Source organism: Carcharodon carcharias, chromosome 5 (genome assembly GCF_017639515.1).
Source record: "Carcharodon carcharias isolate sCarCar2 chromosome 5, sCarCar2.pri, whole genome shotgun sequence".
In the NCBI taxonomy this organism is placed as follows: domain Eukaryota; kingdom Metazoa; phylum Chordata; class Chondrichthyes; order Lamniformes; family Lamnidae; genus Carcharodon; species Carcharodon carcharias.
The window spans coordinates 94,293,623-94,320,054 of record NC_054471.1 but is presented as its reverse complement, the minus strand read 5'-3'; the positions used below and the strand labels follow the sequence as shown (position 1 = coordinate 94,320,054).

At 41.2% G+C, this 26,432-nt stretch overlaps 1 protein-coding gene across 2 annotated transcripts in view; it reads left to right on the top strand.

Moving 5' to 3' along the window:
• acp1 (acid phosphatase 1) overlaps positions 1-26,210 on the top strand; it is a 34,764-nt gene extending 8,554 nt beyond the window's left edge. For both annotated transcript variants that reach the window (XM_041187649.1, XM_041187650.1), the window contains exons 4-6: positions 13,196-13,257; positions 25,162-25,267; positions 25,410-26,210. In XM_041187649.1, the coding sequence (XP_041043583.1) occupies positions 13,196-13,257; positions 25,162-25,267; positions 25,410-25,487 (246 nt within the window). In that variant the 3' untranslated portion in view covers positions 25,488-26,210. The remainder of the gene's footprint in view (positions 1-13,195; positions 13,258-25,161; positions 25,268-25,409) is intronic.
• The last annotated feature ends 222 nt before the right edge of the window (positions 26,211-26,432 follow it).

The following is a 26,432-nucleotide window of genomic DNA, read 5'->3' as shown; positions in this document are numbered from 1 at the left end:
TCAGTGTAAACGCTGCCCTGTTATACAAAATATACTGTATTCTTCTAAAATGCAGAGGTGTTCTGTGTCCATTTAAGGCTATAAAATTAAATAAAAATGTAACTGTATTCTGGCTGGCAATCAGACTCCCATGCATCATTTGATGGGATAGTTAATTAAGAGTTGTACATCATGTAGACATTGTGGCTTTGGTACTTTCTGGCCCTGGAGAGTTTCTCTGTACTTCACAAATGAATTTCTTTATACGTTTGTTTAAGTGTGTCACCCAAAATGGCATTACTATTATGTGACTTAAAATATATAATAGACAACGTACAGATGTAAATTAATAGAAGACAATACTGTTGCCTAGTTTTAATGCTAGAGTTAAATCCCCAGTCATGTTGCATCTAGTTAAATTTCTAAAGCAACCCTTTTTGAGACTGATTTTCAAGGTAGTTTCCTCATTCATTTTTGCCTGAATCATTCATGGTTGGATTTAGGTGGTAACTGTTCAGTGAAGTTTTTGTACATGTGTGCTCTTAAAAATTGAGTACTGTTCAATTTTTAAAAAAATTTTCTTTTTATTCTTTCTTGGGCTGTGGATATTTCTGGCAAGGTTAGTGCTTATTGCCCATTCTTAATCATCCTTGAACTGAGTGGCATGCTAGGCCATTTCAGAGAGCAATTAAGAGTCAAACACATTTCTGTGGGTCTGGATATACATGTAGGCTGGGCAAGGACAGCACGTTTCCTTCTCTTTATAAGGCATTAGTGAACCAGATGGTTTTTACAACAATCAAGGATAGTTGCCATGGCCACCATTAATGAAACTGGCTTTATATTCCAGATTTAATAATTGAATTCAAATTCCGTCAGCTTCCATGGTAGAATTTGGACCCATGTTCCCATAGCATTAGCTTGAGCCTCTGAATTATTTGTCCAATGACGTTGTTACTATTGCCATTGTCTCCCCAATTCTGAATTCTGTTCCTTAACTTGACTGCTCCAGAGCATGGGGTTTTCTCCCTAGTGTCCTAGCTGATATTTATCCCTCAATCAACATCACAAAAGCAGACTATCTGGTCATCATTATATTGCTATTTGTTGGAGTTTGCTGTGTGTTAAATTGGCTGCTGCATTTCCTGCATTATTTCACTTCAAAAGCACTTTGTGAGGTGGTTATAAAAAATGCTATATAATTGCACGTCTTCATTTTCATTTTATTATATGAATATTTATTATTTTAACACAGTGAAGCAATTTTTCATAAGTATATTGCAAACTCATGTCTTTAGGAACGTTCTACATTAATTAATCAGCATCTTGACTTTCCAAGATGTTTAATGGGCCCGTACATTTTAAATTTTTATCAGGGTTTTCCCAAAATAACAGTAACTGCATCATGAAGTAACACTCTGAGAAGCAATTTTGGCTGCTTTGAAAGATATGACGAGGTGCTTTATAAGTGCAAGCTATCAGCCTTGTTCACACTAGTCCTTCCTTTTGATTCTTTTAGAAAATACAACATGGAACTGAGGCTTTTCAACCGATCCAGTCCATGTTGATGTTCATTTTCAATATGAGCAGTAGTCTGGATCCCATGTGCCTGTCCTCCTTCCACATTCTTTTTCCCCATGATTTAAAGTTGATGTAGCTTCTGTTTTTATCATTAAATTTAGCCATGCATTCCACAGCCTCACTGCCCTCTGTAAAATTTAAAAAAAAAACCTCAAGCGTCTGTCCTAAATCTCGTATAACTTAATTTGTATCTTGTCCCAAGAAACCATGAGCAGAATTTTACAGCACTTTGCTGGTGGGGGTGGCCCATAACATTTCCAAGATAGCTCTCCTGCCACCATTCTGTCTGCCTGCGACCTGACTGCAATCTTGAGAGAGGGGGCAAGGTTTTTCACCCACCCCCCGAACCGGAAGTCTTCCTGCCAGCCTCAGTATGGAGGTCGGGTGAGCCTCAACTGGGGCGAGGGCGGGCATCTTGTAGATGATGTACACTGCTGCATTGTGGTAATGTCACTGGACTAGTAATAGAGAGTCCCAGGCTGATGCTCTGGGGGCATGGGTTCAAACACTACCATGGCAGCTGGTAGAATATAAATTTGAATAATAAAATCTGGAATTGAAAGCTAGTTGATGACAGTGACAACTATCATTGGTTGTAAAAACCCATCTTTTGCCCTTCAGAGAAGGAAATCTGCCATCCTTAGCCAGTCTGGCCTACGTGTGACTCTAAATCTACATTGCTGTGATTGACTCTTGACTGCCCTCTGAAATGGCTTTGCATTCTGCTCATTTCAAGGGCAGTTAGGCATGGGGAAACAAATGCTGGCCTTGCCAGCGATGTTCTTATGAAAGAATAGAGAAAAAAATTATTTGGCGTGCAGTCATGTAAACCTATACCAGATCCTATTCTACCCAGTAACTAAGACAAACATGACATGTGACTGTTGTATGCTTAGAAGGAGAAAAGTGATTTTAATTTCCGAGGTGCTTCACTGCTGGGGTTTTCATTATATCATACCTGGGTCTTTTGTAGACTAATTGATAGAGGTCAGCAACTGTATTATTGTTGTATCATGTGACTGCCAGGATAACAGAAGATGAACTGGATAGAATCTAAGTCACTTTTTGTCTAGCAGTTCCGATGTTCTTAAACGTTTGTGTACCTCTGCAAATCTGAATTTTAAATATTTTGTGTCTCTGGGAGTTAAATTGTTCATAATTTGAAAACAAATGCTTGCATTAATGTGCTTTATATTGTTGAATTGTCTTGAATAGGTGCTTTACAAAAATCTTCCCTTAGGGAATAATTTACAGTTACAATGTAGGCAATGCCTAACAATTGTATTACTCTGATACTAATTAATATTGTTTTTGAAACTGCAATGTTTAGTGGATAGGAATTGGACTAAGTCTGCCTAAACTTTATTTTGTTTTTAATTATAATCTTTAATCACCAAGAGAACATTTTAATTCCATCAGTTTTGCATACTTTCAATCTTAATCTAGAAGTGAGTATGCAGCTTTCTGTAACTTTCAGTAATAATTCAGTTACTTTTTGTTTGTCATTGATTTTGTTTCACAACAAAACTGCACAATCTAAACTAGTCAAAATAAATAAAGTATGAGTATTGGTTGTCATTAGCTTTTGGTAATTTTGTTGATGTGAACTTGTGTGGTTTATTACGTTAATATTATCTTGGTTTACATAGTTTGCTGCTATATTTACTTCATCTTACGAAGAGCTATTCATTTGTACCTTTTCTATTTTTCTGTGCCATTTAGATAGGATTAATGTAAATCCTTGACATACTGATGACGTTATTCTTTCTTTCCCCAAGGACTGATGCAGTGGAATTGTTTAGTGCCTGTCAGTTCAGTACGTCTTAAGGTTAAACTAATCTGAAGCCTTGTTGTGGAAAGAATTTTGACAAATTAGTTTAGTGAATAACATCACCCTGTTCTATTCTGTAGTTTTATTTCCTGAACAAATACAAATGGAACTCCAAAATCACTATGCATGCCTGCATTAGTCAAGAACAGCATTTTCTTTAAATGGTTATAATTTTGTTAAATTGGGGAAGATTTTTATTTTGTGTATTTAAATTATGTTTAAAATGTAAGTTTATAACATACACTGATTGTATCTGCATTCTGTGGAGCTGTATCATGAAACTAAACGTAATAAGAATTGTATTTTCCAAGTGGACAAGCTGTGGTGATTAATAAAAATCACAAGTAGTATCACTTGAAAATAGATGCCTATTTAAATTATTCCAAGAAATGCAATATAAATCTTGAATAGTGGATGCCGTCCATGACATTGTTGCAATTTATATTGCAGATGTCACACAAAATATTGAGTAGTAAGAAGTCTTTCACAGTCATCAACTAGCACAAATTAAAAGCCTGTGAACCTTTGGCCCCAATAACAATGGGGGGATTTACTCCCTCCATCAAAATCATAAGTAGCTGATTCAGATTGCATTCCGATTTAGTTTTAACCCCTCAACTCCAGTATCCCCACCTGTCCTGGAAAGTTAAAAATACCCCAATCTCCAGGAGACTCTGGGCTGAACCATGTTAGAGAGGATGCATTACAGCACATGCTCTTGAGGGTTGGCAGAGGGAGTTCCACTGATGCCTGATTCTGTTTCCTCTGATCATAGCTAAATAAAGAAGAATGGTTGAAAAGGTTGCTGAGAAGCAAAGTTTACTTCAGTTGAAGCAGTGATGCACTAAAGTAATAGTCTGTTGTCAAGTAATAGGAGGTACATAAGGAAGAACAGGAGTAGAATGTCATCACAAACTTGAAGCTGGCAGCTACTCTCTACTTTGCCATCCTCCTCCATGAATTAGAGAATGAAGGTTTAGAGTCCATTAATTTAGCTGACTTTTAAACTTCTGCAGGAACCACCAGTAGACAAGCTCCCAGGAGTGCTATTCTTGACATCAGAATTTCCCCTTTTATTTAAATTGGGCTGTAGGCCAGAAATTATGACTTGGTCAGGCCAATTGACACCAGATAGGTGTGACATAGACTTTTCATACAGAAAATTTAATGAAAATTTCTAGAAGCAAATTAGATAAATTACCAATTAATCTGTTGCAAAGACAGAAAATGTTGGAAAAACTCAGCAGGCCTGACAGCATTTGTAGGGAGCAAAACAGAGTTAACATTTCAAGTCCGTATGACCCTTCTTCGGAGCTAAAGAGAAGTAGGAATGTGATGAAATTTAAACTGTTTAAGGTGGGGGGGGTGAAGCTAAATATGCTAGTGATGTGTGGGGGCCAAGGAGAGATTGACAAAGATGTCATGGACAAAGGGAGTATTTAATGGTAGTGGTAAGGGCTAAAAGCAAAGGTGCTGATAGTGGCATAAGGTAAGAAAGCAGGATGTGATAATAGCAGAACAAGGGTAAGCACTCTGTGAAAGAACAACATGGAACAAGTAACAGATGACCCTTTTGGGGTTAGGGAGGGGGTGGTGGTGGGGAAAAGGATAGAATATGGAATAAAGGGGGAATAAAAAAGGGATAAAATAATGGATAAAAATGGAAATAAATAAAAATAAATGGATAAAAATAAAGAATTTTGAAAAAAGGGATAAAGGGTGAAGATAAAGGAGAAAGTTCATGGTCTGAAGCTGTTGAACTCTACCTCAGTTAATCTGTTGTGGTGGATTTAAGGGCTAAAGTGGACAAGTGCAGTGAATCCTACATCTCATAGACATGGTCAGGTGACTTGTCCCTTGCGCTGTGCCCCAGAGTCAGAATGAGTGATTATCCAACAGGGAGCCAGCAGAAAGCTTCCTGCATTTTAAAGGCATTCTGATCTAGCTAAGGTTGAGTGCCTCAGCGAGAAATCAAAAAGTGAATCTACATTTATGATGTTAGGGTGTTGCATCTTATAATTTTCCATAATCAATGAGTGTGGGAAATGGATTGCTCTCATTGTGAAAACTGGCATATTGTTCTTTCATGTATTTTAATGTAAAAGGTAACCCAGTTTGTTGAAGCTTTGCCTCATCCTGATTGAAAGTTGTCAGTCTGCATCTGATAAAGAAACAAGAATGGTGTGGTGGTACTTGCAACAGATTAGCAGCTGGTATATGGTAATGCTCTGTTACAATTGTCAGATCATCTCATTGTTTAATGAGATGTTAGGTAGTAAAAGGTATATTCCATGACATAGAGAATCCTAGTTTAGAGAAACTAATTGGAGTGACTGAAAATGCTGACCAAAAGGAATCTAACAGAAAATCCCAAAAACCATGACACTATATAACTATAGTTCTTCTTCACAGCATCATCTTTGCACACTCCATGTGGCTTTAATTCTTTCTCTAAATAGGAATGCAAGATCACATACTGTAATCTAATGGTGACATACCACTGCTAGAGATGTAATGTGTGATGAAACAAAATGCAAGACAGCCACTGAAATTATTGAGTGATCAAATTAATTGATTTTTGTAACAACTACTGATTTTAGATTGGTAATGCATGCGGAGGAATTGTGATTCGGCAGGTTGTTTTTGTATGGTTACTTCGTTGCTGATTGGTAATGACAAGCTTTCATACCCATCTAGTGAATATGCAAGCAAACTGAATTAGTTATCCAATCAGTTAGTCCGTCATTTAAGAAAGACTGGAAACAATAAAATATTGAAATGAACTGTACAAATTCAAATGTTTAAAAAAGGAATATAGGAAAACCAAACCTGTTTTATAGGATGCCGCAGGGGTGTTGGATAATAGCTTGTAGTACCCCTGAGTGAAGGAAAGTATTAATGATTTTTCCTTGCTGCACAATTTGCAATCTTAGCTGTGCTGATGTGGGAATGATCTAAGTGTAGGTCTTGTAAATCAGCCTGGATAATGGTTTGTATATTTAAAAATTTCAGCTAAGTGTTGGCTCCTAGACTGTAGAGCTTTTGGTAAACTGTCATTTTTGACACAAACGACAAGATAATCTATTTTTTAAAAAGCATTCATAGCTGGACATCCTTATCACCCCTGTGCTGGCTGACCTACATTGACTCTCTGTTAAGCAATGTCTTGATTTCAAAATTTTCATTCTTGTTTACAAATCCCTACATGATTACCCACTTCCTGTCGGTGTAGTCTCCTCCAACCCCACAACCCACCAAGACATCTGCACTCATCTAATTCTGACCTTGTGCATTCGCGATCATAATTGCTCTGCCATTGGTGGGCGTGTCTTCAGTTGTCTAGGCCCCAAGCTCTGGAATTCCCTCCCTACACCTCTTCACCTCCCCGCCTCCCTTTCCTCCTTTTAAAACCTTCCTCTTAAAACCTACCTCTTTGACTAAACTTTTGGCGTTCTGACTTAATATCTCCTTATGTCGCTCAGCATCATACTTTGTTTTATGCTTTTGTGAAGTGCCTTGGGACATTTCATTACATTAAGGACACTATGTAAATATCTGTGGTTGCTGTTGATATGAGTTTTTTTTTAATTCATTCATGGGATGTGGGTGTCACTGCCTAAGCCAGCATTTATTGTTCATCCTTAATTGCCCTTTAGAAGGTGGTGGTAAGATGCCTTCTTGAAATGCTGCAGTCCATGTGGTGATGGTACACTCGTAGTGCTATTAGGGAGGGAGTTCCAGGATTTTGACCAAGCAACAGTGAAGGGGCGGCGATGTATTTCCAAATCAGGATGGTGAGCAGCTTGGAGGGGAATTTCCAGGTGGTGGTGTTCCCATCTGTCTGCTGCCTTTGCCCTTCTAGATAGTAGTGGTTGTGGGTTTGGAAGATGCTGTTTAAGAAGCTTTGGTGAGTTCCTGCAATGCATCTTGTAGATGGTACACACTGTGCCCCTGTGTATTGGTGGTGGAGGGAGTGAATGGCATTCCTTCCACAACAAGTGGGTTGCTTTGTCCTGGATGGTGTCCAGCTTCTTAAATGTTGTTGGAGCCGCACAGATCCAGACAAGTGGAGAGCATTCACATTCCTAACATATGTGGCTGCAGATGGTGGACAAGCTTTGGGGTGTCAGGAGGTGAATTACTTGGCAAAGCATTTCTAGCCTTAGATCTGCTCTTGTAGCTGGAGTATTTATATGGCTAGTTCAGTTCAGTTCAGTTCCTGGTCATTGGTAAACCCCAGGATGTTGACAGTGGGGGACTCAGCGATGGTAATGTCATTGAATGTCAAGGTGTGATGGTTAGATTCTCTTGTTGGAGATAAGTCATTGCCTGCCACTTGTGTGGCATGATTGTTAGTTGCCACATGTCAGCCCAAGCCTGGATATTGTCCAGATCTTGCTGCATTTGGACATGGACTGCTTCAGTATCTGAAGAGTCACGAATGGCGTTGAACATTGTGTAATCACGAGTGAGCATCCCCACTTCTAACTTTATGATGGAAGGAAGATCATTGATGAAGCAGATGAAGATAGCTGGGCCTAGGACCCTACCCTGAGGAACTCCTGGAGCCTGAGGTAATTGACCTCCAATAACTACAACTATTTTCCTTTGTGCTAGGTATGACTACAACCAGCAAAGACTTTTCACCCTGATTCCCATTGACTCCAGTTTTGCTAGGGCTTTCTTATGCCACATTCAGTCAAATGCTGCCTTGATGTCGAGGTCAGTCACACTTATCTCACCTCAAGTTCAGTTCTTTTGTTCAAGTGTGAACAAAATGGACAAATTTTAATGCTGACCAAGGAAACGGGGGAGGGGTACATGCCTTTGAATCACGTGGGAGGTGCTATACCAGCTCTTCAGAATGAAAGGCCCAAATTATCCTGGCAATGGGGAGGAAACAGGATAGCAGTACTATCATCAAGTGGTGGGAAGGTAATTTCAATGGCTTTGCATATTATTGTCATTCATTAACATTATGATTAAGTGGAACTTTTGGACTTAAGTGTGAGGCGCATGGGGATCACGGGCACTAGGTTCCCTGGCCATTTTAAGCTGGCAGTGAGCATGCGAAGGGGAGCTACTTGGTGCTGCCTGCCACAACCCAGCCTTTTTCTTTGAAGAGGACAGAGGAGGCTGTGATTCATCATGGAAGAGGACAAGGGTTAGTGCCGGGTGATTGAGGGTCATTTCTTGGAGGATGTGGGTCATCTTGGGGAGGACAAGACCAGATTTTACTGGCTGTAGGAGCTTGGTGACTGCGGAAGAGGTGCTTCAAACACAGGAGGCAGGTGTTTCCTGAAGGCCAAGGACTCAGTAAAGAACATTTCTTTGCCAGGGTCTTGACATCTTTAGAGGTTTTGGAGCCAATGTGGGTCTCATCCACTGTGTTCCTGGAACCCGGATATTATGATACAGCTGATAGCAACGGCTGATTTGTTCAAAGCCCAGAGGGAAAGTTGAAACAACTGTCATAATCCATTTTTGCAATTTGTAATTTTGAAATGCTGACTTTGAATTCAGTAGGAATAAAGACCACCGAGTCTCATGACTTTTATATAGAACCAAATTAAACATATATTAATTTAACAACAAATTAAGCACATACACATGGCTACACATTACTACTATAATTACTTTTAACAAATCCCCAAATTAATCACCCCCACGTAAATCTCCGCTAAGGCAACAGTAACCCATAAACTTTAAAAAGACACTAGGCAAAGCACATTTGACCTTACGAATTCCAGATGAGGTTCCTTTGTAAGTTGGTTGGTGGTGTACATGCTGGTTAAGTCTGAAATGCCTCTATCTTACACAGACAAACTCATTTCTTTATATACCTAGCTTTCCCTTTGAATATAAATTTTCCATTGTATCACTCGGTCTTTTGAACTTCAGCTCTTCTAACAATAAAACCCCTTTCATAGCACCAATTTTATTTGTAAACTGAAAAAAATAAACTCATTGTTCTTCTAGCTAGGTGCAAGATTTTACCCACAGCCTTGTGGTTTATTCAACAAATGCAAGTGAACACTTCACCTTACTGTTCACCCAATTAACATCTCAAAACTACTATACATCAAAGCACCCAGACTAGCTGGTTTTAATCCAGCTAAGACACTTACACACACACACACCTCAGCACAGATCCCCGCTAGAATTCTATATTTAAAAAAACAAAATTCCAGTAACATCATACACACTAATATCTCTTCATGACACCGAGCAGAGTAGGAGCAGTGCAGAAGGAGGCTAGAACTGGACCCAGATGCACAAGTGGCAAGTGGCTATCAAGGGACACAGCCTGCAACTGGTTCAAACTCTGAGGGGTGGTTCAGCGTGAACCAGCCAGGTGCCAGTCAGACAAAGGTCATTGCCACATCCCAGGGTCTACCGGTCTCACCTCAGCTTCCTCTAAATATCAGAGAGACGATGCCAGCACCGATTGCAGATTTCTTGAGAGGCCGTCACTGACCTGTTATCTGCTGCTAGATTCAACGGGAACCCAAAGCATGTGGCTTTGAAGGTGATAGTGATGTTAAACTCCTGCGCCGAGGGCTCCACTGGGGACATGTGCGGCATCTCAGTCAGTTGTTGCTAACAAATGCCCTGTTTAAAAGGGCCAAAGTGTTTGCGTGAAGCAGGACGACCTCTGAGAGCCAAGCAGGAAGATCTTTGGGCTTCAGGACCATCACAAGTGCAGGGGGTCATTGCACACACGGCAATCAGGGCTCCCTGGAATGAGCCTGTAGCATTTATCAACAGAAAGGGGTTCCACTCCATTAACATTCAATTGGTGTGCGATCAAAGGAGAAGTATCCTCTCAGTGTCTGCTCGGTTCCTCAGAAGCTGTCATAGTGCTTATGTTCTACTCCACTCCCAGGTGCCGCAGAGATGTATTCTGGGCAAAACTGGCTATCTGCTCAAGACCTGGCCAATGACACCAGTGAGGCACCCTTAACCTCCCGCTGAGGAGCGTTATAATGAATGCTGTGAATCAATACAGGTGTCGATTAAGCAGACCATCAGCTTGATGAAAATGAGATTCCAGTGCCTGGACTGTTCTAGCAGAGCTCCACAATCTGAGGCTTAGAGGGTCTCCAGTATTATCGTTGTCTGCTATGCTTTGGGGGAGGGGGTGGTGGTGGTGGAAGCCTTGAACAGAACTAGTGGAGACACAATCCTTATTTGACGAGGAGGATGTGGAAGCAACAGCAGGGCAGGCAGGTCAGCTTGTTGAGACTCCTGCACCAGATAGGAGGCAATGGCACCTCCCTGACAACAGGAAGCGTACCTAGAGAGAGATTCAGGCACCTTGCCCCCTTCCTGCACTGTACATATTGCAGGGCCATGGACGAAGGAGCAGGCTTTCTCTCACTGTTGCGAAGACCCGTATTAGAGAACACAGAATTAGGCTCATGTTATTCACAATTGCTCTTCCCATCCCTCTGACATCCCTTTCTGCCTTGTGGTCGATACCAAGATCGAGGCCCCCTAACTCTTTCTTTCCTCTCTGCACATCTTTGCTGTCCGTGATTGTATGGCTGTCCTGCACTCTGACCAGTTCAGCTGCCTCTTCCTCCACAGGTGTGGGCATTCTAATATTGGGCACTCTTCCACCTGTCTTTGCCCATTGTTTGTCATTTTCTCCTGGAGACAGAAGGGGAGAATGAGTTTCTGCTCAATGAACAATTTATGACCTTTTTATCATGTTTTCCTGTCAGATAATGGGGCCTCCCAGTTATCCTGCCAAGCTTCCACACTCACAGACTTTGTACAATGATGGAAGCAAGAGCCTCCTCGCCTCTGAGGCTTATGCTTGTTTTTGCCTGCCTGCCTGCGCCCTTCCCTGATTGAGAGACATTACTTGTTGCCCTCATGAGTCACATTGTCCTCACCATTCTGCCATACTTACCCTGGCAGTGAGGTGGAAGTCATTGAGCCTTTCTCCACATTACATCTGTTTGTACCTGTAGATCCCATGGCTGCCAATCTCCACTGCAATCTCCATCCAGGATTCCTGGGTCAGACAGGAGGGTTTCCTGATGCCTGAGGTAGGGAAGAGCACCTGCTGTGCCCTGGCAGCCTGGAGGAGAACCTGCAGGGAAGCATCACAGAACCATGGAGCCATCCTTTGTCTGGTCCAAGCCACGTCCAAGTTGGATGCTCCCTTCTTAATGATGATCACAGATCAGGACAAATGATTCAGGTTGGAGGTCTGGGTGATGAGCTTGGGGTTAAGTGGAAGAGTAGAAGGTTGTGGTTGGGCAGCTGTTCCTGCCACTAGCGGCGAAGTCACCTACTTCCAGGTCGGCCGCTGGGACGACTAAATTCTGACCAGTGTTTTAAGAATTAATGTAGTCCTGTAATTCTTGACTTAGTGTATTATCCCAGTTCTTGTATATTTTAAAAATGTACATATTTATAGTGACAGCATATTTTGTTAATGCAAGGGGAAGCCCAATGCAAGCTCAAGGAACAGCACCTCACTTTTCGACTGAGCACTTTACAGCCTTCCAGACTCAACATTGAGTTCAACAATTTTAGATTGTAAGCTCGGCCTTTGTTTTGTTTGTCTTTGCTGGCTTAGTAGTTTGTATTCTCTCATTTCTTTTGCCCTTGAACAGCAGCTATTCTGATCTTGCTATTCACACCTCCCCAAGACATGTCTTTTATTTTTTTTTGTCTCATAACCACTGCCTTTGGCCTTGTACTTTGAAACCTTTTGAAGGATAGGAGTTTGCCATGAGAACATTGAAATAGTTGAGCATCAAGGTGACTCTTTCATGGCAGATGAGTTGATTTCCTTGGCAGAATGGTACACAGGAAGAAACTGCATAAACTTGCCCAAATGTCTGTTTATGTAACTGAACGGTGATGTCTGAGTAGGCATTTGATGTTGTACTCTTGAAAACTGAAATAGTGTGCAATATAGCAATTCAAAAAAAAAAGCTCGACTAGGATAACTCCTCAATTCAGAATTTAATTTTTGATTTTATTTTACAAATGACTCTGCAGTCTATAAAATTTAGAATTATCTTCCCAATGTACTACCATGAATCCTACTTCGACCAAGACCACAGATGAACCAGTATTCATGCATAATTTTAGTACGTTTTTGTTTGCAATAACATATATTAAAGAAAGGAGGAAGTAAATTGCACATAAAGCATTTTCCATGACACACTTCATAGTCACTATTATATTGCAGGGAAAGGTGGTAGCTAATTTGCGCACAGCAAGATCCCCCAAACAACAATGACAGAACTGACTAATTAAACTGTTTGATTGGTGTTGATTGATGGATTAGTGTTGATCATGGCACCAGGGGAACTCCTCTGCTCTTTGAATAGTGCTATGGAATCTTGTGTCCAGATAAAACAACAGACTGGATCTTGTTTTAATGTCTCATCTGAAAGCGGGCATGTAGCAATCCCTCAATACTGCACAGGAGTATCAGCCAAGATTAAGATGTGAGATGGAACTTGAATCCATGACCTGACATGAGGTGAAAGTGAACCGTGGCTGACGCACAAGGCTCAATACATAAATATCTACCCGGCATTCTGCTGCTTAGGCTGGATATGATACAGACTAGTTTAAAATTAATTTTAGCTTAGCAATGCCTGTTGACCAAAATAATTATTTCAATTTGTAAACTGATACCACTGGCTTTTTACTGGTCTGTTCATGAAAACATAATAGTTTATCTGTTGATAATTAATCAAAACTTAATGATTCTATTACAGAATATAGTAGTTGAAAAGAAACAGGACATTAAGTATTTTTTTAAACTCCTAGGTAACCAAGAATGATTTCTTAACATTCGATTACATGCTATGCATGGATGAAAGCAATTTGAGGTGAGTAAAATATTTTTATCAACCATTGTCCTAGTTTAATGAAAGTGTTATGGTTTATAATTGAGTCAGGCTTTTTTAAAGTGCCCTTTGTGTTTTTAATTGAGATTTTTGTTTCTTGGCATCAAATAATTTAGACTTTAAGTTTGCATTCATTGTATCTCATTTGTTAATGATACTTGATATGCAGCTTCCAGTTATCATATAAGTTTCCTTTGTGGGGAGGTGGTGGCAGAGTGGTCATGTCACCGGGCTAGTAATCCAGAGGCGCAGACCAGTCAAGCAACAGACTCACATAGTCGCACTCGGAATCGTACCTTACAGATCATATTCCAGACACCACCATCACCATTAGGACCATTTAGGGGGAGGTGTTGGCGTAGTGGTATTGTCACTGGACTATAAGACCATAAGACGTAGTAGCAGAAGTGAGCCATTCACCCCATCGAGTCTGCTCCACCATTCAATGAGATCATGGCTGATCTGATAGTCCTCAACTCCACTTTCCTGCCTTTTTCCCCATAACCCTCGATTCTGTTACTGATTAAAAATCTGTCTATCTCAGCCTTGAATATACTTAGCAACCCAGCCTCTACAGCCCTCTGCGGTAAGAGAAGAAATTCCCCCTCATCTCTGTTTTACATGTGCACCCCCTTACTCTGAGATTATGCCCTCTGGTCCTAAACTCTCCCAAAAGGGGAAACAACCTCTCAGCATCTATCCTAAGAATCTTATATGTTTCATGTGACCTAACTAGTGCCTTGTATATTTTTAGCAAGACTTCCCTGTTTTCATACTCCATTCCCTTTGAAATAAAGGCCAACATTCCATTTGCTTTACTTATTACCTGCTGAACTTGTATGCTAGCTTTTTGGGATTCATGCATAAGGACCCCCCAAATCCCTCTGTGCTGCAGATTTCTTCAGTCTTTCTCCATTTAAATAATATTCAGCTCCTCTATTCTTCCTGCCAAAGTGCATAACCTCATATTTTCCTGCATCATATTCCATCTGCCACATTTTGCTCACTTAACCTGTCTATATCCCTCTGTAGACTCTTTGTGTCATCCTCACCACTTGCCTTTCCACCTATTTTTGTGTCATCCGCAAACTTGGCGATAATACATTCATTTCCCTCATCCGAGTCATTTATAAATAATTATCATTGTAAATTGTAATAATTGTGGCCCCAGCACTGATCCCTGTGGCACTCCACTAGTTCCAGGTTGCCATCCTGAAAAGGCATACCACCCCCCCCACCCCCACCATATCCCAATTCTCTGTCATCTATTAGTTAGCCAGCCCTCTATCCGTGCTAATATACTACCCCCAACACCATGAGCTCTTATTAAGTAGCCTTATGTGTGGTACCTTATCAAATGCCTTTTGGAAGTCCAAATATATTACATGTACTGGTTCCCTTTATATATCCTGCTTGTTACCACCTCAAAGAATTCTGATAAATTTCTCAGTCATGATTTCCCCTTCTTTAAGCCATGCTAATCTGCTTCACTAGATTATGCATCTCTAAATGTTCTGCTATTACATCCTTTATAATAAACACCAACATTTTCCCAATAACAGATGTTAAGCTAACTGGCCTATGGTTATTTTTTTTTTGTCTCCCTCCCTTTTTGAATAGGGTGTTACATTGGCAGTTTTCCAATCTTCTGGGGCTTTTCCAGAATCTGAGGACTCTTAGAAGATTACCACCAGTACATCCGCTATCTCTGTAATTATTTCCTTTTAATATCCTAGGATGCAACCCGTCAGGTCCAGGTGACTTATTGGCCTTTAGCCCCATTAGTTTCCCTAGTACTTTTTCTCTAGTGATAGTTATTGTATTTATTTCCTTCCCCCCACCTTTTTTGCCCCATGATTATTTAGTATTTTTGTATGCTATTAGTGCCTTCTACCGTGAAGACTGATGCAAAGTATTTATTCAACTTCTGTGCCATTCCTGGTTCCCCATTATTGTTTCCCCGGCCTCATTCTTTATGGAGCCTATATTGACTTTGGCCTCTCTCTTCCTTTTTATATATTTAAAGAAGCTCTTACTGTCGTTTTTATATTACTTGTTAGTTTACCCTCAAACTTTATTTTCTCCCTCTTTATTATTTTTTTGGTCATCTTCTGTTGGTTTTTAAAACTTTCCCAATCCTTTGGCTTACCACTAATCTTTGCTACATTGTATATTTTTTTTCTTTCTCTTTGATACTATCCTTAACTTGCTTGGTTAACCAATGTTGGTTTATCCCCTTCCTACAATCCTTCTTCCCCACTAGGATATATCTTTGTTGTGAGTTATCAACTATTTTCTTAAACATCTGCCATTGTTCATCAACCTTCTTTTCTACTAAACTCCTTTCTCAATCCACTGCAGCCAACTCTGCCCTCATTTCTTTGTAATTACTCTTATTTAAGCTTAGCACAGATGTTTCTGAACTAAGTTTCTCACTCAAACTGAATGCTAAATTCCACCATGTTATGGTCACTGTTTCCTCGGGGATCATTTACTCTGATGTCATTTATTAAACCTGCCTCATTACCAGATCCAAAATAGCCTGATCTCTGGTTGGATCCACAACATATTGTTCTAGGAAACTGTCCTGAATACATTCTATAAATTGCTTGTGGCTACCTCTGCCAATTTGATTTTCCCAATCTACATAGAGATTAAAGTCACCCATGATTAATATACTGCCTTTTTTACATGCCCTCGGTATTTCCTGATTTATTCTCTGTCTGACAGCATAGCTACTGTTAGGGGGCCTATAGACTACTTCCACCAGTGTTGCCTGCCCCTTGTTATTTCTTAGCTCCACCCTTACGGATTCCACATCTTCCAATCCAAGATCATTTCTTCCTATTGTACTTATTCCATTTCGTACTAACAAAGCTACCCCACCACTCTTTCCTTCCTGCTTGTCCTTTCAAAAAGTCACATATCTCTGAATATTTAGTTCCCAACTTTGACCTCAATGTAACCATGTCTCCGTAATGGCTATAAGATCACACCCATCAATCTCCATTTGTGCTATTAATTCATTTATTTTGTTCCGAATACTACATGCATTTAAGTAAAGAGCCATTAATTGTGCCTTTTTACCATTTTTCCCCCTTTGACCCTCTTTAATGCTTTTTTTAATGTTTGTACACTCTACCCCTTCTTGTCACACTCTGGGTATCATTACCTGAGTAGCTGCCCTGCAATGCTGCCATATCCTTTTGCTTTGTAAGCGGACTTATCCCCTCTCCAGAACACGCTTTTCCTCACCCCCCCCTCCCCCTTCACCCCCTATTTAGTCCTCTGTTTAGTTTAAAACTCTCTCTACAGCCCTAGTTACTTGATTCACCTGGACACTGGTCCCAGCATGGCTCAAGTGAAGCCCATCCCACTGGAACAGCTCCCTTCTACCCCAGTACTGATGCCAGTGCCCCATGACCCATTCCTCCCACACCAATCTTTGAGCCATGCATTTAACTCCTTGGCTTTATTTAACCTATGCCAGTTTGCCCATGGTTCAAGTAGTAATCCTGAGTTATTGCCTTGGAGGTTCTGTTTTTTAATTTAGCTCCTAATTGTTCAAATTCTGTCAGCAGAACCTCCTTTCTAGCCCTATCAACGTTGTTGGTACCAATGTGGATAATGACAACTGGATCCTTCCCCTCCCACTCCAGCCCTGAGGAGATGTCCTTAACCCTGGCACCGGGCAGGCAACACAGCCTTCAGGACTCATGCTCACGGCTGCAGAGAATAGTATCCATCCCCCTAATTATACTGTCCCCTACCACTACCACGTTCCTATTTCCTTCCCCCCACTTGAATGGCTCCCTGTACCACACCGTGGTCAATTCATTCATCCTCCCTGCAGCCCCTGCTCTCATCCACACAGCTTGCAAGAACCTCGTAACTGATAGACAGTTTCAGGGGCTGAGGCTCCTTGATCGCTACCCCCTGGGTCACCATACCTGCCTCATCTGCAGTCACACTCTCCTGTCCATCATCACAAACCAAATTTGAATTACCTAACCTGTGGGGTGTGACCGTGTCCTGGAGCAAAGTGTCCAGGTAGCTTTCCCCCTCCCTGATGTGGTGCAATGTCTGCAGCTCAGACCCCAGCTCTTAACTCAGATCCGAAGTTCCTCGAGCTGCAAATACTTACTACAGATGTGTTTGCTTCAGATCACCTTGGTGTCCAGCAGTTCCCATATGCTACAGCAGCAACACATCACCCGTCCTGCCATTGCTACCTTATTTTATTTATTTTATTAATTAATTACACTAGTATCCTTGCTCTTTACACTTTATTGAATTTAATTATTTACACCAGTATCGATCTTATACTTAACAGACTATTTTTAAGAAAGAGAAAATAAAAACTAGAGATCTAAACACTAACTATAGGCTTTAATTTTAATCTAAAGACTAGAAATATTCATCAATCCAACTAACCATAAGCTGCTGTCCGTGCTCTTTTTAAAGCCTATAAATCCAGAGACCCAGGATGATGATGCTCTGGGGAGCCGGGTTCGAATTTGAATTCAATGAAAATCTGGAATTAAAAGACTTGTGATGACCAAAAGAACCATAGTTGAATGATTGTTGTAAAAACCCATCTGGTTCACAAATGTTCTTTAGGGAAGGCAACGTGCCGCCCTTACCTGGTCTGGCCTACATGTGACTCCAGACCACAGCAATGTGATTGACTCTTAAATGCCTTCTGAAATGGTCAAGCAAGCCACTCAGCTATATCAAACTGCTAAAAAGTCTAAAATGAATGAAACCAGACAGACCACCTGGCATCAACCTAGGCACCAGAAACCACAGCTGCAGACTTGGCCCTGCCGACCCTGCAAAGTCCTCTTTACTAACATCTGTGGGCTTGTGCCAAAATTGGGAGAGCTGTCTCAGAATAGTCAAGCAACAGCCTGTCATAGTTGTACTCACGGAGTCATAACTTACAGATAATGCCCCAGACACAACCACCATCTCTGGGTATGTCCTGTCCCACTGGCAGGACGGACCCAGCAGAGGTGGCGGCACAATGGTATAAAATCAGGAGGGAGTTGCCCTTAGAGTCCTGAACATTGACTCGGGACCACATGAAGTCTCATGGCATCAGGTCAGATATGGGCATGGAAACCTTCCACTGATTGCCAAATACCACACCCCCTCGGCTGATGAATCGGCATTTCCTCCATGTTGAACACCACTTGGAGGAAACACTGAAGATTGCAAGGGCACAGAATGTACTCTGGGTGGGGGACTTAAATGCCCATCATCAAGTGTTGCTCGGTAGCAGCAGTACAGACCAAGTTGGCTGAGTCCTAAAGGGCATAGCTGCTAGACTAGGCTTGTGGCAGGTGGTGAGGGAACCAACAAGGGGAAATAATGTGCCAGACCTCATACTCACCAATCTACCTGTCCTGCAGATGCATCGGTAGGAGTGACCACTGCACAGTCCTGATGAAGACTAAGGCCCATCTTCACATTGAGGATACCTTCCATCGTGTTGTGTGGCGCCAACACTGTGCTAAATGGGATAGGTTTCAAACAGACCTAGTAACTCGGGAGTGGGCATCCATGAGGTGCTGTGGGCCATCAGCAGCAACAGAATTGCACTCGTCCACAATCTGTAAACTCATGGCCCGGCATATGCCCCACTCTACCATTACCACCAAGCCAGGGGATTAGCCCTGGTTCAGTGAAGGGAGGGCGTGACTAGAGCAGCACCAGGTATGCCTAAAAATGAGGTGTCAACCTGGTGAAGCTACAACGCAGGACTACTTGCATGCCAAACTCAGTAAGCCTCCTTCAGCAGCACCTTCCAAACCCACAACCACTACCATCTAGAAGGACATGGAGTGAATCGAACAGGCTGAAGACTGGCATCTGTGGTACTGGGGACCTCTGAAGGAGGCCGAGATGGATCATCCACTTGGCACATCTGGCTGAAGATTGTTGCAAATGCTTCAGCCTTATCTTTTGCACTGACGTGCTGGGTTTCTCCATCATTGAAGATGGGATATTTGTGGAGCCTGTTCCTCCAGTGAGTTGTTTAATTGTCCACCACCATTCATGGCTGGATGTGGTAGGACTGCAGAGCTTAGATCTGATCCGTTGGTTGTGGAATCGCTTAGCTCTGTCTATCACTTGCTGCTTATGCAATTTGTTTTTTTATATATTCTTTCATGGGATGTGGGCTTCGCTGGCTAGGCCAGCATTTGCTGTCCACTCATAATTGCCCTTGAGAAGCAGATAGATGGGAACACCACCACCTGGAAGTCCCCCTCCAAGTCACTCATCATCCTGGCTTGGAAATGTATCGCCGTTCCTTCATTGTCACTGGGTCAGAATCCTGGAACTCCCTTCCTAACAGCACTGTGGGTGTACCTACACCACATGGACTGCAGTGCTTCAAGAAGGCAGCTCACCACCACCTTCTCAAGGGCAACCATGGATGGGCAACAAATGCTTGCCTAGCCAGTGAAGCCCACATCCCACAAATGAATATATTTTTAAAAACGGTAGAAGTAGCAAGTGATAGACAGAGCTAAGTGATTCCACAACCAGCAGATCAGGCCTAAGCACTGCAGTCCTATTACATACAGCCATGAATGGTGGTGGACAATTGAACAACTCACTGGAGAAGGAGGCTCCACTAATATCCCATCCTCAATGATGGAGGAGCCCAGCACATCAGTGCAAAAGATAAGGCTGAAACATTTGCAATAATCTTCAGCCACTTGTGCCAAGTGGATGATCCATCTCGGCCACCTCCGGAGATCCCCAGTATCATAGATGCCAGTCTTCAGCCAGTTCGATTCACTCCACGTGATATCAAGAAACGGCTGAAAGCACTGATAGTGCAAAGGCTATGTATGGGTCCTGACAATATTCTGGCAATGATACTGAAGACTTGTGCTCCAGAACTTGACGTGCCCAGAGCCAAGCTGTTCCATACAGTTACAACACTGGCTTCGACCCGGCCATATGGAAAATTGCTCGGGCATGCCCAGTACACAGGAAGCAGGACAATCCAATTTGGCCCATTAACCCTCCATCAGCCTACTCGCCATCAGTAAAGTGATGGAAGAAAATATCAATCGGCACTTGCTTAGCAATAATCTGCTTACTGACACTCAGTTTGGGTGCCGCCAAAGCTACTGAATCTCATTACAGCTTTGGTTCAAACATGGACAAAAAAGCTGAACTCAGAGGTGAGGTGAGAGTGACTGCCCTTGACATCAAGGTAGCATTTGACGGAGTGTGGCATTAAGGAGCCCTAGCAAAGTTGGAGTCAGTGGGAATCAGGGAAAACTCTCCACTGTTTGTAGTAATACCTAGCACAAAGGAAGATTATTGTGGTTTTTGGAAGTCAATCATCTCCGTTACAGGACATCACTGCAGGAGTTCCTCAGGGTAGTGTCTTAAGCCCAACCATCTTTAGCTGCTTCATCAATGCCTTCCTTCCATCATAAGGTCAGAAGTGGGGATGTTCGCTGATTGCACAAAGTTCAGCACCATTCACGACTCCTCAGATGCTAAAGCAGTCTATGCCCATATGCAGCAAGGTCTGGACAACATTCAGGCTTGGGCTGCTAAGTGACAAGTAACAGTCACACCAGGCAATGACCATCTGCAGCAAGAGAGAATCCAACCATCTCCACTTGACATTCAATGACATTACCATTGCTGAATTCCCCACTGTCAATATTCTAGGAGCTACCATTGAGCAGAAGCTGAGCAGGACCAGCCATATAAATACTGTTGCAAAAAGAGCAGGTCAGAGTCTAGGAATTCTGTGGAGAGTCCCTTGCCCCCTGACTCCCCAAAGCCTGTCCACCATCTACAAGGCATAAGTCAGGAGTGTGATGGAATACTCTCCACTTTCCTGAATGAGTGCAGCTCCAACAATGCTCAATAAGCTTCCCACCATCCAAGATAAAGCAGCCCATTTGATTGGCGCCCATCCACCACCTTCAACATCCATTCCACCACCAACGCACCATGGTAGTAGTATGTATCATCTAACTTATCAAAGCTCCTTTCTTGAGCTTTAATTCTGTTAGACAACAGACTTAAGCACAAATGCTGGAGGCTTCATTAGGGCTTTTCACACACTCCTATTAGGTCTTACATGGCCGCCTCCTTTCACATAGCCCTTCATTCTCCTTATATATGTTTATCTTTCTAATATGTAAATTCTGTTGTTTCATATGTCTTTGAAACGATCTCCCTCTTAATATAAAGACTTTCATGATGCCAATAACCTTTGGGGAAAAATAAACACATTCCTTAGCCTTGCTTATCTAGCTAGTTATAAACGGGCTAAGATTCCTTTTGAAATCCAAATCTCCCTTCATTTATCTAAAAATGCAAATTCCCTTCATACCTTACATGCTTAGCCAGCATCCGTATTTACTCATTAGCATATCAAGCACCTAGCTTCTTTTGATGATTTAAACTTGCTGTCTACTTGACTCCAAATGTAATTAAATCACACAGACAGACCCAATAATACTTACCCCCATAAACCTACTTCACAATAAACCAGAAAAATATTATGAAAGTTAATATACTTTGGGGACACAGTATTTATATATATATATATATTATTTGATTTGCAGAAAAACATTTATATTTAAGTTGACCCTTAAAATAGGAACTTGCATGAATAAGAGTGAAAAGAGTATTTGGAGTCTTAATGCAATAATTTATCAAAATACATGCATTGGTTGAATGGGGATCCACATCTGGAGACTGAAAAGTCATCTATGACACTAGAATCAGTATTGCCACTAGAATAGGCTTCTTACATTTGGACATGTTATGCAAGGAGGTAAACTCTCATCTCATGGTGAGAAAATTTACTTAACCACAACAATCACGAAGGAATACAGAGAAGCAGGAAGGGGAATTCTGCAACTCCAAAGCGCCAAAATGTTTCAGCTCCTCCAATTCAATTTCCTCAACCAGCATTTGATAGGACTAGGACTGTTCTCCTTGTAGATGTTGTTCACAGTATTTCAAGCAAGGGAGCCAAGCCTGGATAGATCTACTTTGACAAAGGAATAGAGTATGTCATTTTTTTCTGGATTAGTCTGTTGTCCATAACCTGCGAATACAAAATTATGATTTAGTTGAAATTCATCTGGAGCCAAGAAGTGGGTGCAACATATAGTCATGACAAGCCATTGATGTTTGCCAGGACTTTGTGGTATATTGGATAGCTTTATCAAAGCACTGGCAGAAATACAAAGCCCACCTCTCTGCTGTAAGATTTGATAATGTTCACTGGAAACTAGAGGGCAGTATCTGATTTCAACCAAGTCAGATTTTTGCAAGTCTGGAATATACATTAAAGGCTCCCAACTTGCCAGTTGTATGTATCAGTGGATGAAAGGTTCCAATGGCATAACTATACAGAGCTAAGCAGAGCTTTAATTTGTTCTTTTCTCAAGTGGTTGCTACACATACCACAACACCTATATTTGCTCTTCTACAACGTCAGCATTTAGAACAATACTTAGAACTAGCATCTCTGAGATTTTGCCCTCTCCTGCCCAGAAAACCCTCTCCTCTTGTCTGTTAATACAACAGACTAGTATTATTGTAAATGCTAGTGGTGGATTTTGGGATAACATAAATTTGTAGACGAAATGTTTTTTGATTACTTTTTGGGTTTTTATTTTTCAAACTGGTTTTGGAGTTTTTAACACTGCTGTCAATTTTTTTAAATATTCTGTCTGTTGTGAGTTCTTCCTAAACATACTGAGGTTATTCACTCTGAAGAGAATTACTGTGATATCACTTTACTTTCATAGTTTTTTGTAGTTCCTTATTGTCCATTTGAATCAGTTATTACTTTTGAAGTTTGTTTCTTTGTCAGAAATATCAGTCTGTGATGAGCAGCTGCAGTTTAGGCTCTAGCTAGGCAGGACTTTGTTAACATTGCCTAGTTGCTGCTTGGCTGAAACTTCAATTGCCCTATTTAGAAGATTATTCCTAACTTACTTACACAAATGCATAACATTGTCCCATCCCAATCGGAATCTTTACTCTCTAAACATTTTAATTCAATATTAAACTTTTTTAAAAATTATAATATGCCGAGGAAGCCCAATCATGGTTTACACTGTCTTGGATGTACATGCAAGGGTAATTTGAAGCAGTGCGAAACTACAGCTTCCCTGAAGCCTTGCTATGTTTCATTCTGCAGCCAAGTCAAAAGCTGATGCAGGATTTATGCTATCAATTTATCTATCAAATTGAAAACCATTTTGCACCAACTTTAAACAAGCAAGGCCTGAACTTCCGTGGAGTGGCAATCAGAGATTGGATTGCCACTCCGTTCCTATTTTCTTACCTTCAGATTTCTCCGATCCTTTCTCACCTGACCTCCTGACTCAGGTCGGGCATGAACTATGTAGAGCAGCATACTTCTGAAGCCTTAGGCTGAAGGCTTCAGTGACGGACGCAATGAGGCCATGTTGTTTTTTACAGCACCAGCTGCTGTATATCAGGTAGCTTTAAAGTTCCAGCCACCTTCAAGCCAGGTAGCCAGGTGATTGATTAGAATTTGTAGGGGGTGAAGGGACGGCAGTCAGACAGTCAGGTGGTTTGGGCACTCGGCAAGGCGGGGAGGAGGGCGAATCAGCTGGAGGTTTGGGAAGTGTTCGTGGGGAGGGGCAAGTAGTCGGGGGGAGAGGTCCCATGGGGAGGGGGGGTGGAGTCCCCTGGAGGTTTGGTTGTTGGGAAAGTCCCATGGGAGGGGGTGTAGCCCAGGGATGGGGGTGTGCCCTGGGGATTTGGGGGCTGTGGAAAGTCCTGTGGGGGAGGGAAGGTAGCCGGGGGTTTGGGGGAGGTGTGGTGGTGGGGAGATGCGGACAAGGGTGTTGGGGGAGTCTCCTGGAGATTCAGGTGGTGGCCTGTGGTGTTGAGAGGGGTGGGTGGGTGGGGGTGGTTTGGTGTAGTGTGGGTAGCCGGGGAAGTCCCATGAGGGTTCGGTGTGAGTCTGTAAAATAGTTACCCAGAAGCTAGAAGTGGTTTCGATTCTCCTAACTTTTTCTGGTTATCTATTGATGTAAGACAGTTGAAACCACCTGAAGTTTGCGATTTAAATCACATTTTCGGATGCTTCTCAGTGCAGAACAGTTGCCCATTAGAAATTTGCACTTCCCAGGCCACTTACCTGGAGTTGGGGGTCGGGGTTGGGGTGTGGTGGCAATTTCCCAGCGCACCTTTGGGGTATCCCCCAGTTACAAGAACCTGGAGCTCAGAAGTTACCGACCAAAGTGTAACTGCATCTTGGATTGGAAGAGATATTGGGGGTTGCAACTATTTTTTCAATGAGTCTTAATTTGAGCATCATATCTGCTTCATACATGTTCTGTACGACAGATTTTCTTATTTGGAAAATAAATTAGAATACAGACCTATACAATTAATCATGTTCCTCATTGATGGATCATTGATAGTTAGTAACTGTGGGTACAACTGAATAAAGACCTTGAGTCTTGTGAACAGGTTTACAGAATAAGGTCTATCAAGTGGATGACCATGGCTGTATTTCACATAAGGTTGCATGAAGCCTTTCATTATTTCACATTTTAAAATTGAATTAAATATATAATTCAATTGAAAGAAAATAATAGATTTGTTATTCCATGGCCAAATTGTATACCGTAGATTCATTTTAAGATTTGACCCTTCTGAAAGGTAACAGTTTTATCAAAAGTTAATTATTTTAAATAGTGTCTCTTAAATTATGTATAATAGCTGCATTTTTCATTTGCCAATATTGAAGAATGAGGAGGAAATAACTTAAAATTGAAATTATTGTTGAAATGATCCATTTTAAATCTGTAAAGGAAACCTAGTTTATATTTGATAAATTTGCAGAGATTTAAAAAGGAAGGCTGAAAAGGTGAAGAAATACAAATCCGAAATAAAACTTCTTGGATCATTTGACCCACAGAATCATCTCATCATACAAGATCCCTATTATGTAAGTTGTGCACAGAATTTAAAATATCAAAAATGCTCGAAAGGTGGAATGGTGCTTGTTTTTTCATTCCCATTTTCTGTGCTAATAGTGAATATGTCTGCTGAGGTTTATTTTTAATCTTTATTTGTTTTCTTATTCCCAGGGAAGTGAAGTGGATTTTGAAGAAGTATACCAACAATGTTTAAGATGTTGCACAGCATTCCTTGAGGCTTCCACATAACTGTGCTCAGGACTGTTTTATCATGTATCAGAAAAATAATTTTCAATGAGTACAAATCTTGTCAATATCGCTGCTTTCAAACTTACAGAAAACAAAATTGAATATTTAAAAAAAAAAATGCTTTAGCTTCGAATGTTTCATTATTTAATATACACTGGAGGACCAGTTGTTTTTCTCTGTAGTGTAGGGATATGAATGTGGACTCATCCACACCAATTTAAAAAATCACATTCAAACTTGTAGATGATGGTCTGTTGTCAGAAACTGCCAGTAAAAGAAGTTTCAGGACAGTGTGGCACTGTTAAGAGTATTGCTGTCGATTTGCTTTTCTTATGGTGGAGAAATTGATTTGTATTTCAGAAATAATGAACAAATATGCATGACAACATTCTTAAGTCACACAATGAAGTTTCTTTGATATGTTAGTGTTTATGGATACCTCCACTTTATACGGTATTTTTGTTATAGTTACATAGCAGCCGCCTTGAACTATACTAACATGAAGTTTCACAGCATCCCAAAACCTGTAGAGAATTGTCCATTACATTTTTCTTTAATGTAATTATTGTATGAAAGCTGAAACTATCTTTCAGTTGGTTATCTTTTGTTAAATTCGGATTGCCTGATTGATTTAAAATGATGTTAAACTGCAGTGAGAATACAGGATCTAATATTAACAAATGTTTGGTTTGACAGCTACAATAAAATGCTTTTCTTCACCTATGCCTTCTTTCTGTGGCTATTTTCTGCCATTCATGGTTAAGCACTTACATATTTCCCTTCTTCCATATACGAGTGCACCCTAGTTCTGGAGAATGTGTGCTGGGCACAGGTATAAAAATGACCTCGCAGATAGGCATTATCTTATGTGGTTTCTCATTCCTGATTTGAACAAAACCCCGGACCCTACATCATTGTGTTATGGCTTTTTGTAACCTTGCTTAT